Genomic DNA, 17686 nt, shown 5'->3' with positions numbered 1-17686 from the left:
AGAAAAAAAAAAATTTAAATGGTTGCTCGTGGCTTTTAAAACTTTAATAGCTGTCCTCATTACATTGCCAGCACTATTTTAATGTAGACTCACTGCTGCTTGGCTGGGCTGCTGTTTTTTATTCCTTTTGGGCCTTAATTTTGTAAAGTGTTCCAGTTTCCTCCCTTCTTCTGATGGCAGCTCTGAAATGAATCCAGAAGTTCGTTTGTCCGGCCTGCTGGAAGGAAATGGTGGGTCTTCTATATGGATAGGTACTTCTTCCAGTGCTTTATCTAGATCAAATTCCATTTCTAAGAGAAATCAAAACTTTCTAATTAGACTTAACATGCACTTTAAAACAAAAGACAATGCCATTCCTCTATTTTGTGGTAAATAAACACATTTAGAAAACTTGGTCACAACACGCTTGTGAGCAGTCAGAGCACCGTGAGTAAATATTTACTACCAAACATACTAATGGAGTCACAAAACAAAGCAACCAGCGTAGGTGTCAAATGCAATCCAGGGGGAGGGAGTCACTTGTGCTTTTCAATCAAGAACTACCTACAAGAATCTCAGGCAAGCAAAGGAGCAAAAATATTTTAAGAAATTCTCACTTACCAAAAGCTCTGGACACTGGCCGCAGCATTCTGCTGTGGATGCTTTTCCTTTTTGATTTAGGAGTCATCTATCAATATAAAACAAAAATTGCCTTAGCTGACAGAAGAAATTAAAAATACGCCTTTTTCTTTCTAACCAACAAATCAGTTCTTCAAGCCTACGCACTTCAAGATCTGATTGGGCTTAACATCAGAAGTGAATGGGGGTTTTTTCCCTCCCCTTCTCAAACATTCAGAACTTTTTCTAAATTGACATTTTTTGTTCAACTGACTTTCAACAAAATCAAGGACATAGTTTATCCATCCCATCAAAACCACAGGCTGTACACAGGATGATTATTTGAATTGTCTAAGCATTAACTCACTGATCATCAACTGTAAAATAAGGGAACTATTAAAACCTCAACTCTACATGAGGCTAAGAAGACTTAATTACCGCATCCAGTACTGCACAGTTAATGGCAATACCAGGGATAGTCTGACTCTCGTTCTTGCTTTTACTTCTGATATAAAATACACTTTCTCAGGTCATTTGTTAGTGACATGCTACTGGGAATTATTAAAATTCAGGTATCTATGTCTTTGGACACCTCCACACAGCTCATCAAACTTCCATAGGAACATGCAGTCTTGGAGCACACAGATCCTCTTTAAAAAAGCAAAAATACTACGTCAGCGTTAGCAATATCTCCTGTCTGGAGTCCCTGGATTTTAGATACTCTCAGAATAGGTGCAAAGTTACCTTGGGATACATTCGAAGTAGTCACTGAAAGTTATGCAGTGTTATTCTTCTCACCTTCACATTCCCAGAAAAAAAGGAGTATGTTGCCTTAAGAGCACAAATACCTAGACTTAAGACCTGAGTTTGTTATGTTTTGGGAGAAAGTTGCACTTATTTTCTCGCCCAAACTCTTCCAAAAGCTTGCATGACAAGAAAGACTGTTTTGCTAAAGGAAATGCACACATCAGCAATTCTGAACCTCTTAACATAGCACAGCATTGGAAGACTTTTAAACAAAAAGTTCACCTGCAGGTTTTTAAAAAAAAATCTTTAATTGTCAAAGGTAAACATTTGTTAGTTTTTATGGATGGAACGTTCAGTGCACAGACTTACTTGTACTGAATTCATATTCCTATCCAAAGTAAGTCCGGAGGATTACTATGCCACTACTCACATGCTCAGGTTATGACAGATTTTCATAACACGATAGTTATTACCCATCCTCTCAAGATCAGAAAAGGACTTGCAGACTACAGAGCAGGCAGTGATAGCACTGTCTGGGCAACAGAGCTCTGTTTTTTATTGCCATACACTTTGCTGGGAAAAAACCCTTCAGCTGTTGCAGGTTTCCACTTCCACATTTCACAAGCATCAATAAATGACACGCTAGTTTCAAGACCAGCCAGGAAATAAATTGCCACCTGAGCAGGCCTATCCCAAAACTAATGAGCAGGGAAAGTGTTACTGCATCAAAAGGTCAGACACTACTTTCAGAGTTACCAGTAAATTAAACGCAATGGATGCTATAGCAAGTGGCTGAAGAGCTGCTGAACTTTTTCAGCCAGAACGGCAGCGGATTGTGCAAGGAGTAGGTAGCTTCGTGGCCTCTGAACTGCACCATTCGACAGCTGCCGATCCATCACTCAAACCTGAAACAACCAGAAGTATCCATGCCTCATGGAAGGAACTGAGGCAGCTCAGCATTTGGGAGACAGCAACGAGGAGTCACTCTCAGTAGTCCCCTGGTTTTATTCCCAGCCGTATTTGCATTTTGGTCTGCTTGCCTCTTTTTTTGGTGGTGCGACTGGAAATTACAGCTAGTAGGATAATGCAGCAAATCATGCATTTTAAAAGACCAGAAAGGAGGACAGAAAACAAGACCTCCAATTGCTCAGTGAGTTCAGAGTGCTCCTGGATGAACACAGACAAGCTGAGAGCTGCACTGGCCCTGGGCACCTATGCAGAACAGCACGGGGCAAGTTTTGAGCTTCCTGTGCGCAGACTTAAAATGCTCCAAGACATTCCCAATGGCCAGAAACAGAATTTCATTTTTCTTCCCAGACATGAAAATGCCTGCAGATGACCCTGTAGAGTTTGTGCTGCTGACCAGAAGCCAATCTCTGGATAACAGCTATAACTTACTGTCGGCTTGGCATGATCCATCAACTGCTTGGTTGATGGGGATAAAGGCAGAGGGATAAAGATGCCTCCCATTTGTTTCAACAGCATGAATAACAGCTATACATACACTTTTATTTAAAAACCTTCTGTTTTCTAGCCTGTTTAGGAAGTGCACAGATGAAAGGCTTCTTGCCAAGTGAACTTTCTAGATCACACACAGAGTAAAATGGGTCATAGCATTAATTTAAATAGGCCACCATGCTCTTTTTACAAAATATTAGACTTAATCTCAGCTTAATATCTCAGCTACTGTGCAGTCTGCTACAACCACAGAACACATGCCATTACCAGAGGAGATATCTGAACTCCCAGGGAAATGTCTGCTTCTCCCCAGCTTGAGCCCCATTTCTCATGGTTCATTGAAGCAGTTCAGGTTTGGCAGACACACACCTCCTGCCTTCCCAGACCTCTGGCCACAACGTGGCTCTCCTGCCTTATGTTTCACTCCTGGCCATTACAAGAAGAACAGCTGTTAGCATCAACGTCCCCCGCTTTGCTTTTTCCACATCTTCCGGGGACTTCCCGTTCCAGCAGACCACCTCCTGAACTTCTTCCTTGTTTTATACCTACTTTTCTGTGAGCTCAGTGTAGGCTGCCTGGCAGAACAGACAAAAAAAGTTAACCACATCTCTGGGTCTTGGGAAGCCCTCTCAGAATTCTGTGTGCATCTATGCCAGTGAGTTCTCTGGAGATGGCTTCACCGAGGTACCCCTCTGCAGCAGACTGGAGCCAACATATCTCCACTATGCTCTCAAATAAGTGCTTATTTAGAGTTACACACTCTCCCATGTCCAAGCTAACTTTAAAGTCCCAGGATCTCTTCCCATGATCACTTTTCCAGATTCCTTCCGACTCCCTCACAAAACTATCTGAGCTCTCCTGAGTTTTCTTAAATTGCATTACCAACTGCGGAAGAACGCTAGTATCTTGGGAATTAAAAACAACAAATCACTTTGTTTTGAGTGCTAGAAAACACTCTGCTTCTAGCAACAGGGTCTTGAGATACTCTACATTCCTTGATTATACAAATAATTGAAATCATGCTCAGGGCTGAGAGATATGCTCACTCCCATGCTTTTCTACTCCTCCAAAGTAATTTATATTCAATCCTACTAGATACAGGGATGCACTGTGACTCTCCTGTCACTTCCCTTTCAAAAGATTTCAAACAAACTAATGAACATCTTCCTCCTCCCTCTTGAAAATCAGCTCCACAACCAGCCTCCCTTCAACCCTCCTTCCTGCAAAATAAGTATGTTTTTTCAACTTTGAGAACGCACTAAGAGTGACAGCAGAAAAAGGTAAGAATAGCAGTCAATAGCTCCAGGTGATTTAACTAGACAAAGAAAACACATCTGACCAAACCAACATAACCTCTGACATCTCTTCCACCCTAGTGGCAAAAAAGATCCTAGTTTATGCCCATTTTTAAGTTATTCCTCCACTAAGCTGGATGACACCTGAATATAAAATCAAATCAACAGTTTTTCTTTCTGAGCTTTTTGTACGTATATCTCCAACATCAGCACTCTGCTTTGGTTTGGACTTAAAGCCAAGGGACACTTTAAATTCAGATGCTATGCTAGCTGAACCTTTTTGTGAAATTCAATCTCATGCCTGAACCACTGCCTGTTTCATTTGTAGGTGCAGATGGATGGCACTACAGTCTCCCAGGAGACTCACAAGGCAGTACAGAGGCAAATGGAGCACAAAAACGTAAACAAGTAGGCCAGAAACAGCAGAGCTAAAAAAATACTTACACTTGTACAGCAGAGAGTCTCCATGCAGCAAAAAAGAAAGAAAAAAGAACATGAATGGGGAAGACAAAGCAATAGCAGTTCTCAGGGAAGGAGGCAAAACCAGAAGTCAACAAAACAAAGAAAACTAAAGTCAAAACACTTTGAAGTCTTAGCAGGAAAGGTGACATGCAAGAATGAGGTAAAAATCCCTTGCATTTGGAGGTGCTATACACTTTGTATTTCCAGAAGATAACCAGAGAAAGATGTGATCTCTCTTGTTTTATCTATATTGGGACAAATTCAGGTTTTCAGACATTTGTTTCCAATATACGGCACACGCCAATGGTGCCAACCTGCCACCTGCTGTCCCAGTGTACTGTGTTTTTTCATTTTGTTGGCACCAGTAGTGAGAAAAAGCTGCAAGTCTGTTATTTCCTAGTCTGAAGGAAGCTTCTGAATTAAAAATCAGCAGTTTGTTGTGGAAAGCAGGAGAGTAAGGAAAATAAAACACAGCTTCTGTTGAAAGAATTAAAAGGGATGCAAGTCTGTTCTCCTGAGGCTTAAATAAACCTAATCCAAAGCAACAGTATTTCTCCTTGCCATAAGGAAGGGTTAGAGGCTCAGGCTTACAAGCACTTTTGGCACATTAGAAGAATGATATTCCATTGACACAGCACAACCTTTCCTCTTCCCTTAAAACTGAGAGAAAAAAAAAGAAGCAGCACAGCCACCATATGAAATGCAGCAATGCTATATCCCATCTCTTGTGTGGCAGATGACCAGTTATGCTCCTTCTTAAAGCAGAGTAAGAAGAAATAATTATTAGAAGTGCGGCTTTGTCTTCAAGTTGAATGGGAACTTCTGCTCTAACAACACTGCAGGTATTAGCTGAGCGTTTGTGGCAGAAGTCAATAAGCATGGTCTGGATTCAACTTCTTGACAAGGCAGTGCTGCTTTTTTAAATGGATATCACACTGGTATTTAATTATTAGCAGTGAAAACAGTCTGCACATAACATGAAGTTCATTATTTAATTGTTGAAGCGATATCAAGGTCAGTTTTTCAATGCTTTGACATTTTCAACAATAGTGAACCATTTATTACAGCTCATAATTCTAAGTTTAACCGTAGCTAGAAGTTTGAAAGATATGACTTGCTATCTTTGAATAGCAAAAACACTGTTCCTGTACAGAGCTCCACTCCTTTATTTTCCTATTGTCCTCAGGGTTTTTGTTTGTTCACATGCTTTTTTAAATTATTATTTAATTATTTTTTTTTACCTTCAGAAACTTTGGCTTTATGCAGTTCTCAGCTAACAGTGCTTCAGGCAAACCTCCTCATTACTCTCATTTTTGTACACTATCCACACATACATTCTTACTCCATTTCCCTGCCAGAATCCATGTTCTCTCTTCTCTTGTCTATCTTCTACACTACACTACACTTTTACTTCACTAGAGCTGCTTTGACATTGCTGGAGAGACCGTAGATTCCATTGAGAAACACCTTGAAAATCAAAATCATCTTAAAAAATCAATCTGCAACAGGGCTTCTCTTTCAGACAGCACTCATGGTAGTACTCCAGGGTGTTACGTATATTTAATGCATAATGAAGTTATTTATATTATATGGGCAGCTGAAAATGTGACTAGGACCAGAGTACAAAGCAATATATATATAACAGGAAGCAATCTCAGGATTTGAGGGAGGTTACAGTCTACGGTCCTGATCCAGCAAGGTCTTAAGGGAAATCCTACCTTCCACACTTCAGAGTTCTCAACTAAGTGAGTGTGACTGCTGAGCTGCTTAAACAGTTTGTGGTGTGCTACACAGCTTGTGGGTGGGGAGTAAGGAGGGAGAAGGAGGAGAGGGAGGCACACAGAAGGCAACAGGTTAGACAAGGAAGCGCCATCAAGCAAAGCAAAGACCAAGGGACTTGCCTGAAGTCACCAAGGTATCTGGCTGCTCTGCAGGGACCCTAATGCCAGACCTCAGAACACCAGACCACCCAACCCTTCCCTTCATTTGCTCTCAGAGTAACTGCAAAATAATCACACAGAATCACAGAACTGTTGAGGCTGGAAAAGACCTCCTAGATCATCAAGTCCAGCCTATGATCCAACATCACCACATTGGCCAGACCATGGCACTAAGTGCCACATCCAGCCTCTCCTTAAGCACCTCCGGGGATGGTGACTCCACCTCTTCCCTGGGTGGTGCATCCCAGTGCCTGATAGACATAATAATAAAGTGCTTTTTCTCCCAGTGTATAAGGGAGGTTCCTAAAGACAAAATGCCAACCCACAACCAAAAATCTCAACCAAATTCAACTCAAACAAAACCAGAAATTGCATCAGGGAATCCTAACAGTTCGCCAGCTGGGAACGACCCATCAGAAAAAGTATTTTCAAGGATTCTTCAAGAATATTTTAAATCAGTGCTAAATTGTTTCAGCTATATGTACTTTGTGGGGTATGCCTTTTTAAGAAAGAGGCATAAGAAAACAAGCCATTTTATCATGAGCCCTGCTATTTTCTTTTCCTATAAGGAATCCTAAGCTGTAAAGCTGCCAAGACACTATTTCAGTCAACTGGCATTTTCCACACTTGTTCTAGTCTCCTAACTACCTTTGACAGCAATGCCACACAGCTGCTGCCTCATTTAAAATAAATAAATAGATAAAAATCTTCAGGTATTTTTCATAAAGCAGAGCAGTAAATTGACCAGCTTTGCTTTTTTTGCATATGATTCTCTGGACAGACAGGTGTGTCACCATCTGTCTAGAAAGCCTTAGAAACTATAAAGTTGCTATTACTTACTACTGAAAATTTTATGTAATTATTTCTGGGGTAAAACCCTCAGCACGGATTGTGAATTTAAGGAGTACGTTTATTTCCTTTCCTTCCTCGACAGTCAAATTTCTAGAGAATGAGCCATGATTCAGAATTAATTCAATTAGTCTCATCTAAATCAGCCTGACCTTTAGAATTATTTTGTACAGCAACATCTTCTGAGAGGAGTAGCACTGCAGTAAGATGAGCTCAATACATTTGCCCTTGAGCTCATTTCATTTACTAGCCAAGAAACCTTTGTTTTTCTACTTGCTGAGATGTGGCTTGTATATTCTGTGATATTTCATCAACTATTTCAATACATTCTTTTAATTAATAATTCTGTACTTGCATCTTTCAACTCATGTAAAATTCCTGCTATTAAAATATTCCTGCATATAAATACCCAAAGCTTTTGTTTTGAAGAATAAAACAAAACCAGAAATAGATACATGAATTAAATTGAGAAGTTCCTAAAACTATTAAGCTGAATCTTTTTTTTTAATGTTCTGAATGAGCATCCTGCAAGGAACTCTGCCTGCAACTACTGTCCGCAAGAGAAAAAGCAATTCTCTGTAACATCAGATCTGTTTTTCACTTGCTCATAAAGCAGCTAGCAGCACCTTCTACAGCAGCTGGGCTTTAAGATGAACAAAGAGGATAGTTCCAAATAATTTATTGTAGTTTAAAAACTAAGCATAGAATAGAGAGCTGCTGCAGGTCAGATGGCACAATCTTTCCCTTCAAGGCATCACAGCCTGCTTGCTTGTGGTTGTTCATTACCTTCAGCAGCCCAACTCTGACGCAAAAACTACTTTGTTCATAATCTTTGTTCATAATCTAAACTTCCATACAGTAAGAAGAAACAGCTCTTAAACTCAGTAAATACGGAGAGGTGCATATTCAAGATATTCTTAGGCAACTCTTTGAAGACAAACACCATATGTATCAGGTGCTCTGAGCAGTAACATCACTTGCTTTAGTTTGAGGCAAGGTTCTCCTGAATGGAAGTGTTGAAGGCCAGGCTGGATGGCGCTTCGAGAAACCTGGTCTAGTGAAAGATGTCCCTGCCCCTGGCAAGGGAGTGGACTAGATTATCTTTAAGGTCCCTTCCAACCCAAACTATTATGTGATTTTACAAACAGCAACTGTTGCACCTGCCTGCCCTACAGCTTCTCAGGACTTGGAACCAACACAACTTCTGCGTCTCTCCTTCCGTTCTACAACATGAACAGCTACCAAAAGGATAAGTAGTCATTCAGGCGAAAACCATCAGTCATCTTCCCACCACTGTTCTGCCCCCAACACATTGGGGGCAGAAAATGTATCGCTTGCACTGAACCAGTGGCATTTCAGGGGAGAAACAGTACAGTCAGACTCATCACAGTGAACCAGATAGTTTACCCTGCTTGGGAAAGTGGACTAGTAGCCTCCCTGCTCAGAATTATGATGGGAAGTTTTACCCTTGAAAACACAGATATACGTGAGCTACTGCTTTTTTCTCATTGAGGTTTGTCTCACACATCTTTCCAATATGCACAACAAATCTTTATATTCCTCAGATATACTTTGAGATATACTTTGTGAGCTTAAACACTAAAAAAAAATAAAAATCAAGCCAACCTTCTGAATTTTAAGTTCTGTCAGGAACTACTATATCAAAATATCTCCCTATTAAAAACAGGAGATATTCTGATAAGCAACTAGGAAACGCAACCTGCTTTAGGTGAACTTGCTATGGCAGGGGGTGGGTGGACTCGATGATCTCCAGGAGTCCCTTCCAACCCCTAACATTCTGTGATTCTGTGAAGTATTCTAAGACCCTGTATGGGAAACAGAAAAACTTGAGTATTTGAGTTTCTTCTCTAAAACAAACTGATAGAAAGGGTCAATCACAATTACCCAATAGAGGATGGCAAAACTCAAAGGCAGGTCTCTGGAGTGCCAGAGCCTAAGCCTGATACATGATTTCAATAATGCTGCTTGGTCAGACAGCCACGGGGGAGCACGCGAGCCTAGGAAGGAGAGAAACACCGTGAAAGAAGATGTCTACCCTGCAAAGCAGGACTGCTCACCCATAAGCGTGGAATTCAGTGCCGGCTGGCAACAAGGCACTGGGTTCTCCAGTTTCTCAGAGAGTATGGACACAAACTTCCTCTGTGCTATCTATCTAAGTATCATGGTACCGGACATGACCCACAGCTAAAATGCGCAAGATAAAAAGAGGTTGTGACCAGCTTTGAGTGAAACTACTCTGACACTTCAATTGTTTTGTCTTTCTACCCTAATAATTTCTTTTAGTTTTCTTAAACATGTGGGGTTTTTTTACCAGTTTAAGTGCTTTTGGTTTCAGATCAGTATTCCAATTCTGTCACTACTGACCTCAAAAATTCACAGTAATTCGATCTTTACTCACATGAAGTAAGATTTTACTGCATAGATACATCCACCACTTTGCAACGTGGCTTTGGATGACCTGAATAACATCAGAAGAAAGAATCTATTTACCTCTAAGTTCTCCTCTATTTTGAGAAAGAGGTGTTTTGAGAGGAAGCCTGATAAATTTATGAATAGGATTGTGTGATGCAGTTGTCAGTGATAATAGGGATGAGATATGATGATCTAGAAGCTGTCTTCTAGCCTTTTGGCATTATGTACTCTTGATTATTTATTTACTTATTTAAAAGTTCTTATTTCAGTAACACAGCTCATCCTAATCTCCTCTTCCTTCACAAAATAGAGGAAAATCTAACGGTACTCTATAATCACCTGCCCTAACACAGACTTCCTCTTCCTGTGAGCAACTATTCTTTATCCCTGCAATATGAGGTATCAATTTCACAGAGCCAAAAATTGCAAGCCTCCTGTTCTTCTGAGTGAAGCGAAAAGCATGAAGCACTCTTAGTGAGACAGACTCATGCCTGTGCTATTTTCAGTAGCTTCTCCAGATTTCAGAGTAAACAAGACTCCCCCATAAAACACAAATATCTCATGCCAAGTTACTTATTTGAGACACTAGAAAAATAAAAAAAGCTGTAGAAAGGACCATGCAACCTATATAGAAAACTCCTCAACCATTTCAGGAGGTCATCTTGGCAGATTTGAAATGAATTGAGAAGCATTATGGCTGCAGGCAGATCTGCGCTATGGAAACAGCACTGCTGGAGGTTCTTGTGCTCTTCGCTGTTGTCCCTCTGCAAAAGGTTATAAAGTCTAGATTTTGGGAAGAAGCCCTCCAAAAGAGCTCTTGCTCATCTGCCATGGACAACAATGAGCAGGTTCTTATCAACGGAAGCTGTGGAAAGATGAATTCTGTATCTGTTTGGACTCCACAGCTCTACTGGCAAAAGGGAACACACAAGCAGCTCCTGACCCAGCCCACGCAAAGGTGCTTTGTCCTCATAACCTGTTAACGTTACCTGAAGTAGGTGAGTGAGCACTTGGGTGATCCCTGCTGCTGACTGGCAGGGCAGGAGAACCCAGGCAGGTCCCAGGGTGGAAGGGTGTCCATTAGCAGGCTACGGCCCTCAGCATCTCGCAGGTGCCCACTGAGAAGACTTTGCCTGCAGCCTGGGCATTCCAATTCTTGCTACCAGTGCTGAATGGTGGGACTGGAATTACCTATAGACTGCATAGCTACATGTTCAAGGCCGTCTGCCAATGGACCAACTTCTTAGTAGTAAACTCGCTCATAAAACCACTGCAGGGAAGTTAAACTCTCAAGACCAGTAATTCAGTTACTGAACTCTCTTCTCAGTGTGGCTTTTTCACAATAAATGAAATAAAACAATGGAAACTCAGTATCAGTAAGCCAACTACTGTTACAAAGGATGAAACTAAACACCCTCCCCACCACCCTAAATACAAATGTGGATCTACTAAGGCAAAACAAACAGTATTATGGGCAAGACAAGCTCCTGATACAGAAGTGCCACCATCTGAACTGAATACCCAGCAGTTGCACTTCACAATTCTCATTTTAAGCTAAGCAAAAAGCAGTTTCCAATTTTACCCTACCTCTTTCTTAACCAAGCATGCAGTGCTGTAACAACAAGCAGGTTATCACATTCTTCATTTACTTCATATTGTGCCAGTAACGTACCCTAGATTACAAGAAACAGCTTTGAACTCTGACAATCGCAGTTGGTTTAAGAAAAACATACTATATAACAATTATCCATCACCTCCTTCCACCTGGAGACCAAGGAAAGGACACTGAAAGCCAGGTTTCTTTTAAAGCATTTCAGCTGAGAACACGTAACCCTCTCGTGAGCCTATGTAGTCTATGCATGTAGCAGGCACTGACTAAACATGGGAAAGTACCTCTAAGGGCAGTGAGGATGCTATATAAAGGAAATCAGGAAAAAACAGGTAACAAATATTCACCATTAAAGTTACTGTAAGGGCAATATTAATGGTGAGATTAACACAACACACAACTTGAAAACAAACAAGATATTCACGGGTTTGGCAAAATTACCACAGTGGCTCGGGAAGGGCTTGGGGAGCGCGCTGGCATTATGCATCTCCCAGCGATGTTTTCATAAACCATCCTAGCTCGGAGTGAGTCAGAAATATTACTGCACTCCCACCGAAGCAGATTTGCTCACATGCCTTGTGATGGAGCCTTTCTAGAAGCCAAGAATACTCTCGCATACCATAATGACAATTCCTAGCTTCCTGTAGCGTGCTGTATTTACTACACATCAAAGGCCCATTTCTGTGAATGCATATGAGAGAGAAACTCAAGTGTCAAAATCAATTTAATCTGGTATTCATTCAGGCTGTTGCCTTTGCCCTCATCGCTGCCTGCTTGTTCCTGCTGCTCAGGATTTCTTTTGTGAACTCTACCAGAGGACTAGTCAGTCCGTCAACTAACCTGGGGAAAAAAAAATTCCTCTGTGAAAAGCTTAATTTTCAGCTGAATCAGTTCCTGCGCCCAGTTTGTGGCGAGGCTGTGTGAACACCAGTACAAGCGTGAGAGTGTGGGCAAGAGAGAGTGAGTTGTGTACAGGAAAAAGTGGAAATGCTCTTTTCAGCCAGAAGAACTATTTTTGCTGGATTAAGCCATTCGCAGAGCTAGAGCTTTATTTACAGTACAGCAGAACATATGGAGTCCAGCAGGAACTGTCTTTTTTTTTTTGCAGTAGGTACTCAGTCTTTCATCCAAAAAGCTGACCAGCTATGCCTGAGACAATTGTACTGCAGGTAACGAGTAAGAAGAATTAGATGTAGTAGTATGTTAGGGCATACGGTAATTTTTCTTTCTACAGTACCAGTGAATATGTAAATGAGCCTGTACCATAATTTTCTCCTTCTTCCAGTGAAAACAACTGAAGGGGTTTCTGCTGTTTTAATTCTGGTTTGTTTTGAATGAGTAAATACGAAGAGAAAAGCTTTCAGATGGTGCTTTCTAAGTGTCGTGTTTTTTTTAAAAAAGTTCAATTCTGGTGTGGTGAGTGCAATTTCTCCCTTCTCTCTGAAAACACGGAGGGTCACACACTCTTTGTCTTTCAGAATCTATGAGTTCCTAAGTCTTCACCTGGATACTGGACTAGTCTGCCAAATCTTTGACAACGACTAGTTAGCACATTCTCAGGAAAAAAATAAATACACCACCAATCTACAAAGGTTCTGCTACTTCTGCAGATTCTCTTCTGTACAGTGAAATCTAATGTTCAATAAAGACTAAAACATTAACATATTGCTCATGGGATGATTATTTTTTAAAAAAAACCTTTCCTTCACTGAAGTCTCAGAACCATCTCTATGGTTAAAATTAGAAATAGATGAGAAATGGCTAAGATTCAATATTCATCACAGGCAGTCCTTCTCTATTAGCTACAAGCATTTTTGCAAACACATAATTTACCATCCAAGCATTTCAATCTTATGTTTAAATGCTTTAAATAAGATTTATAAGCAAACTTGTGTATTACAACCCACAATTCCTTTACACATTTCAAACAATTTGCTACGACATTTCCTCACAATGCAAATAAACTCTGTTTTGCTCTAAAAACAATACTTATACTGGCTGTATGCTTGTTACTACTTGTAGTATAAAATCATATTGTAGGTATTTTAAAGATTATGAGGTACATGGAATTTTAAAAAGTTGTTTCTCCCAAAGCTTTTCTTTAAATAGTGGCTCAACTATGACAATCTCCCTTTAGTATTCTGGAAGCCAAACTAACATTCTAAAGCTAAAATAATAATTAAAAAGCTTTAGAACATAACTGTTAAACAGAATCTAACAAAGATGCTTCATCATCTTTTGGTGGGGAACCAAGCCCTACTGAATAATCTCCTACTTCTGCAAACAACTAATCGTTACGAAAGAATAAAGCACAACTAGAAGCATTATGCAAATTATCAGTATCTACCTACACAACTACACATACCAAGATACATATTATTCAATCTCAGCAAAAAACGGTGTTTTACTTAGTTTTAAAATGCATGCATTAGTTGAAAATGTGTCACCCTTGTCATATATGTACAGAAAAATGTAGAGAAATCATACTGTTTTATGAAGTTAATTCATGATTGAGTCTAAGCTCTGAAAAGCAGGCCACGGTTTTTCCTTTAATCTGAGAATAGTAAGTAATTTTCTGTATAAAGATTTTTCTTTCCATCTTACTTGCACACAGTTTTACTACCATCAACACAGCTCTAATTAAACACAGACAACTGAGACAGATGTAGATTAGAGAAGCATCAATTTGTTGAACTGTATGTAGCTTGGGGAGATCAGAAACTCTCAGCTCCACAATGTTCCAGCTATCACATCATGCTGGACCATTCAACCACTCCCAGTGTTCTTCAGACCTCATTTAAGAGACTAGCAAATTCTGATATGACTGACAAATCTTTCATATTATGGGCTCTCAGGCCACTGTTAAAACCTGGATGAGAATCATATCCTAAGTTGAAGCTAATAAGCATTAACTGCAAAGTTTGGTATTTAGTAAGTCCTAATTCCCGTAACAAAAAGTATTAGAAATAACATTTAGAAGTCTATTTTTCAATGGTGCATTTGACAGGCCAACTTGTGATATTTTATGCTGTCTCGTCTATGCTGTTTATACACATCAGACTTCAAAGTGGACAGATGTCAGCTCTCTACTCTGGCAGGGAAATCCTCCCAGCCACTGCCACTCTGCACCCTGCTTGAGAAACACACCCGTGCCTGTTTGTTCACTCTGTCACCAGTGCTGGAAGTTTCGGGTCCCTGTGCTCCCTGTCCGAGTTTTATATATAAATCTTCCTGTCTTCCACTTTCAATTGGAATTAACAACAAATAGCTTACAAGCATTTTATTACAAATACATCTACCTCACTCAGTGTCGTTCACCAAGCTTCAGTGCTATATAATCTACCTGCAACCAGAGAGTCAAAACTGAACCTGGATCCAGATTTTCCCCACAATATTCAAATACAGCTTCAAGGGAGGCTGGTGAACAACAACATGTTGTATACTTTGTCCCAGCCAGGATACTGATCCTCAGACAGGTTTGCTGAAGTGAACAAGAATGAAGAGAACGGGTATGCCGAGATAACGGGTTTGCAAAATGAATTCTCTTTTGCAAAGGGAAAAAAAAAGGAAAAAAAAAAAACCGACCTCCCCCAAAACAGTGGTCCAAGTCCATCCATAAGGATGTCTTATTCCCCAGACATCCTGACAACTAGCTGGAGCAAACTGATAGACAGGGCCTAAAATAGGCGAGTTTCTCTCGGCATCCCAGCAACACGATCAGCCTCATCCCACATTTCACACTCTTTTGGCAACAGAAGATTATGCTCCCAAATACGCACAACACCAAGCTGCAATTCAAGACTTCAAGTTTGAGGTTTGCAGAATACGCAGGCAGGTGCATCATCTACTCACAAGGCTAAGATCTGTTTTATCATCACACTTTGTAACGCCTTGGGATTTCCAATGGCCAAACAAGGCAGTGTCCTGGACTAATGCCATTTTGGAAGTGGGATATAAATATCTATTTCTTATTTAAGATTTAAAATCACCAAAAGGAAATTACGCTCATCATTATAGTTCATAAAAACATATGTTTCTCTTTCTAGTAAAATCTTGCAACATCTTATTTGTTTCCTGCACTGACCAGCTCACAAAGCATTCACTGATGTCCGCTTCAGAAGCTTCCTCATCTCCATGCAAATATCTATACAACACTTAAAGCTGACACAAATCAGGTTAATTTTTCCAAGACAGTATCTGAAATCTGTAGGAATTTCCCATAGCTAAAATACTTGGAAAGCGCTATCTTTGAAATTTATAACTCCATCCGGCAGATGCAAGAAATTAATTCTTAAGATTATTTCAGTTGCAAAAAACTCAGTAAGAACACTGGCTCACTAAAAATCCCTGTATTAATCAGACTCTTGGGGCTATGTATTTATCTATATATTTTTACAACAGCAATCAGTATCACTTGGCACCCAGAATGCAAAGAGCAGCTCTTACAAGTGGATTATAATTTCTAATAAATGGATTCTTTAGCACTAAGATTACTGCCTCATGTTTATTTGATGCTTCATTCTCTTCAGAATATAGATATTGATGAGAATCTGGGTCACAAAGGTATTGGAATCTCTGTGTAAGATGAGGGTGAATGAAGAGAATGAAGAGAGATACCACTTATCTGAATGTAAGTATGGTTTGCATCTATAATTTTTTAGTGTAAGCAACATCATTACCTCCCTGATTTTAATATCCCCAAAGTGAGAGATAACAGCATAGTGATATGATCCCTTCATATAATCATGGTGATATGAGATAAATACAGGAGCTATTTTTTAAGTTTCCAATACTATCATTCTTAATAGGCTGCAAGAATAGATTTAAAGGGGAGGATGGTGTGTTAAAACAAGCGCTTAGCTTATTTTTCTATATACGAATCCAGCACGGAAAAATCAATTTCCAGGTATGGGGTTCAGATGCCACATGTTTTACTGGGATGTCTCTCTCCCATAGGATTCAGGGCTCAAAGTGAGTACTGACTGTTGGCTACAGAGAGCTTCTGGAATTTGAGAGTACCAGTGATGAGCCAGATGATGCCATCAACACCACATGCCTCACAGGGATTTATGGTGTTCAGACAAATGTTGCACCAAATCAATTCTCAGTGAAGCAGATTTGGAAATGAGAGAGAACTATTTTAAGCTGGTATTTCCAATGAAGATGTGCTTTTCTTTGTAGCTAAGTGAGACAAACAGGTAGCTGATGCAGAAAGGAGCAACTCTGCTGCTCCTTCTCTTGAGCTGCAATAAGTCTATTTGGGGAGCTGAATCAAAAAAACTTCTACAAAAAGATGCCATCAATTTTTCTGCAGGTATACCTTCCTGTGAAAGCACATGGCCAAGGAGCCAGGTAGGAGGGCAGAGGAGAAAGTCCATCCTTTGCAGCAGTGACCACCTACTAAGCTAAGTTGTAATAGAGAAGCGCTCCCTGAAGTTCTTGTCCACAGTAGAGTTCCTGAACCGTCTGAACTGGACAGAGGAGGATTTAAGGTTGAAAACAGTCAGCAGCTCACTAATTTGTACTTCTGTGTATTTACATCTCGTAAAGAATCATGGCATGGAGATGTCTTTACAAGAGAAGTCACACATAGAATTTTATAAGGCACATCAGTGATTTATGTTCAGCATTTTTACTGAATCCCACACTCCTAACTCAACTACTTTTGAAAAGTTTGCCCTCTAGGATCACTTGCTGCCCAGTCTCAGGGTTTTAAGACTTCCTCCATACATTCAAAAGCTAGTTGTAAAACAATCAACTTTCGTTCATGGTCAATAATATAACTTCCAGGTAGAAGCATTTTTCATCATGGCTCACAGGAACTCATGTCAAGTAGAATGAAGACAATGTCAAAAAGAGTGTGCTGTCACAGGATAGCATGGACCAATTTACTACTGCAGCTGAACCCCTGTGAAACTGTGGAAGAGAGATTTTTTTATTAGCTTGATTGTAGCAATGTACGCAAGGAAAAGGCCCTTGAATAGGTATCACGAAAGGAGAAGTAAAAAGCTTTTCCTTTGCTGAACAGCAATATGCAATTCAGACAAAATATTCATAAACTAACATTTATTTTATTTTCTAGAAGTCAATTCCTAACTTCCGTTTCCTGATACCATGAAATTGCAAAATGATATTTTGAAAAACATCTTTCTTCCCATTATCTGCGTGCTTAACTAAACGGGCTGAGGAAATGTGTCTTACCATACAAGTGTCCAGATCCTCCAAACGCTCTATCTCTGTTAACTCCTCCACTGTGATGATAGAGCGTTTAGTTGGTTTTTCTTCAGCTAACTCAA

The 17686-nt window shown here is 40.0% G+C and overlaps 1 protein-coding gene across 1 annotated transcript in view; it reads right to left on the bottom strand.

Moving 5' to 3' along the window:
- Window positions 1-17686, bottom strand: part of LOC104275960 (leucine-rich repeat-containing protein 16A-like) — a gene marked incomplete at its 3' end in the record, with an annotated part of 127178 nt that overhangs the window by 15613 nt on the left and 93879 nt on the right. Inside the window, 3 exon segments of the mRNA XM_009872076.1 lie at window positions 94-290; window positions 601-667; window positions 17592-17686. The exon segment at window positions 17592-17686 is cut by the window's right edge and continues 73 nt beyond it. Of these exon segments, the coding sequence (XP_009870378.1) occupies window positions 94-290; window positions 601-667; window positions 17592-17686 (359 nt within the window).

The sequence above is a fragment of the Apaloderma vittatum genome, unplaced genomic scaffold, assembly GCF_000703405.1.
Source record: "Apaloderma vittatum isolate BGI_N311 unplaced genomic scaffold, ASM70340v1 scaffold7816, whole genome shotgun sequence".
In the NCBI taxonomy this organism is placed as follows: domain Eukaryota; kingdom Metazoa; phylum Chordata; class Aves; order Trogoniformes; family Trogonidae; genus Apaloderma; species Apaloderma vittatum.
This window is presented reverse-complemented; position numbering and strand designations above follow the sequence as displayed.